The 2,287-nt window shown below is 37.6% G+C and overlaps 1 protein-coding gene across 2 annotated transcripts; it reads left to right on the plus strand.

Annotated features, from left to right (window-relative positions):
- Positions 1–8: 8 nt before the first annotated feature.
- On the plus strand, positions 9–1,772 carry LOC111786734 (phosphatidylinositol:ceramide inositolphosphotransferase 1-like). Of its 2 annotated transcripts, XM_023666963.1 has the most exons (6): positions 9–367; positions 464–553; positions 1,163–1,249; positions 1,330–1,398; positions 1,503–1,583; positions 1,680–1,772. In XM_023666963.1, the coding sequence occupies exons 1-6, from the start codon at positions 335–337 to the stop codon at positions 1,692–1,694; spliced, it is 375 nt and encodes a 124-aa protein (XP_023522731.1). In that variant the 5' UTR covers positions 9–334; the 3' UTR covers positions 1,695–1,772. The 2 variants fall into 2 exon arrangements, with proteins under 2 accessions (XP_023522731.1, XP_023522730.1); XM_023666962.1 differs by having other exon boundaries at positions 1,503–1,772.
- The last annotated feature ends 515 nt before the right edge of the window (positions 1,773–2,287 follow it).

Consider the following 2,287-nt stretch of genomic DNA (forward strand, 5'->3'; position numbering starts at 1 on the left):
TCTTCTCCTCCGGACCTCTATCCTTCTCCCACCTGTTTCACGTTTTCTTCTCCAATGGCGTCTCTCTCCTTGTCGTTTGAGAGACGGAGACAGAGACAGAGGAGAGTTTCACGGGATTTGGATTCACATTGGATGAGAATCCGCATTGTTTAAATTTTGAAAATATTTCAGAATCATGGCTTTGATTTCGAATTCTTGTTGTTTTTCCTTCTGCTCGAATCACGGTGCTGTGTTCTATATCTTGATTCGGATTGGTTTTACCGCTTCTTTCTTCTTCCGCTCAGCGTTGCTGTTGTGATTTCTTTGATGACGAGCTTTAATTTTGATCTCAACAATGACTGTTCACCTTTCTCTAGAAGCCTCTAAGGTTTCCTTCTCATATATTTTCTTTATCGTTCTTCGCTTTTGATTTGTTTGTTTGTTTTTTTCTTTTTGATGGTTGATTCTTTCAAATTTTGTGAAGCTATGGAGAAAAATATGCGTCGAAGCGTCCATAGAAGTTTCGCTTCTTGCCGGAAGCTGGAAATATATCCTTGCTGGCGTTGTTTTTCAGGTTCGATTTCTATTATTTTGTACGACTGATTGATTCCTTTGTCCGCTTTGATTTCTGATTTGTTATTTTGCTAATTCCTTCGCTTCGAATGTTTTTGAAACTCTTTTAAGAAAGATCTCAGGGAGCTATCCTCTTTTCAATATCACCAGAAAATGATTTACTATCCTAATGATTTCGATAAATTGAATACAAGATTAGCTCAGATCGTTCGAGAACTTGGTGGTGCTAATTTGCTTGTTTAAATAGTTTGTCTACCCTGTGGTTTCAGAATTGAGGTTTGTAATAGCTATTCCATTGTGATTTTCAAATTCAAGTTCTGAACTAATCGTTTGGAGCTTCAATGGGAAGTGTAATGATATTAGCCATTACCTAATTATGGATGACAAATAATTGTTTCTGTTTCTTTCAACATTTACAAATGGTTATTTTGAATAATCCACACAGAGGACATTTGGATGGTAAATTTGTTGGACCTGAATAGAGGATGGCACTGAAACTTCAGCAAAGCAATAATCTGTAGTTTGTATAAATTGTAATCTTTGTTGGACCTAATATATACAGTCCTTGTTTCTTGTACGCATTTCTTAATTGATGGATCCTGGTTTGCAGTATATCCATGGTGTGGCTGCTCAAGGAATTCATTATTTGCACCGGCCCGGGCCAACACTCCAGGATACTGGATACTTTCTTCTTCAAGTGAGTGCTATTTTAGGATCAAACCCTTAAAATTCCAATTCAAAACTTGGGAAAGTTTTCTTTCTTTGATTCTTTCATAGGAGCTCGGTGAAGACAAAGCTTATGTTAGCGAGACTGTTTTCTCCCTCATATTTTTTTCTTTTGTGCTGGTAAGTAATATAGCTTTGTTCTTACTAACGATTATGTTACTGTTATGTTAATGATTTGACGTTGTAGAGAAGCTTATTTGTCTACATATACTGTTATATTACAGTGGACATTTCACCCATTTGTTTATCAGAGCAAAAGGATCTATACAGTTCTGATATGGTGCAGAGTTCTTGCCTATTTAGTTGTACGTATAATATCATCACCATCACCTCTCGTTAATTTTTCTTGATATTCTACCCTTTCATGAATACTTGATGGATGGGTTTTTACATCTTTTAAGGAACACAATTGTTGATGGTTCGGAGGGAGTCCCACATTGGCTAATTAATGGGTTGATCATGGGTTTATAAGTAAGGAATAGATCTTCATTGGTATGAGGCCTTTTGGGGAACCAAAAACAAAGTCATGAGAGCTTATGCTTGGAGAATATCATACCATTGTGGAGGTTCGTGATTCCTACCATGGTATCAGAGCCATGCCCTTAACTTAACCATGTCAATAGAATCCTCAAGTATCGAACAAAGAAATTGCTAGCCTCGAAAGTGTAGTCAAAAGTGACTCAGGTGTCGAACAAAGGGTGTACTTTGTTCGAGGACTTCAGAGAAAAGAGTCGAGCCTCGATTAAGGGGAGACTGTTCGAGGGCTACATTGGCCTTAGAGAAAACTCTATGGCGTACTTTGTTCGAGGGGAGGATTGTTGAAGATTGTTGGGAGAGAGTCTCACATTGGCTAATTAAGAGATTGATCATGTGAAGAAGTCGTGTCCATCCTGGACATCTGCAATATCTGGTTTATAAGTAAGGAATAGATCTCCATTGGTACTAGACCTTTTAGGGAAACCAAAAGTACAGCTATGAGAGATTATGCTCAAAGTGGACAATATCATAC

The sequence above is a fragment of the Cucurbita pepo genome, unplaced genomic scaffold, assembly GCF_002806865.2.
Source record: "Cucurbita pepo subsp. pepo cultivar mu-cu-16 unplaced genomic scaffold, ASM280686v2 Cp4.1_scaffold002616, whole genome shotgun sequence".
Taxonomy (NCBI): Eukaryota; Viridiplantae; Streptophyta; class Magnoliopsida; order Cucurbitales; family Cucurbitaceae; genus Cucurbita; species Cucurbita pepo.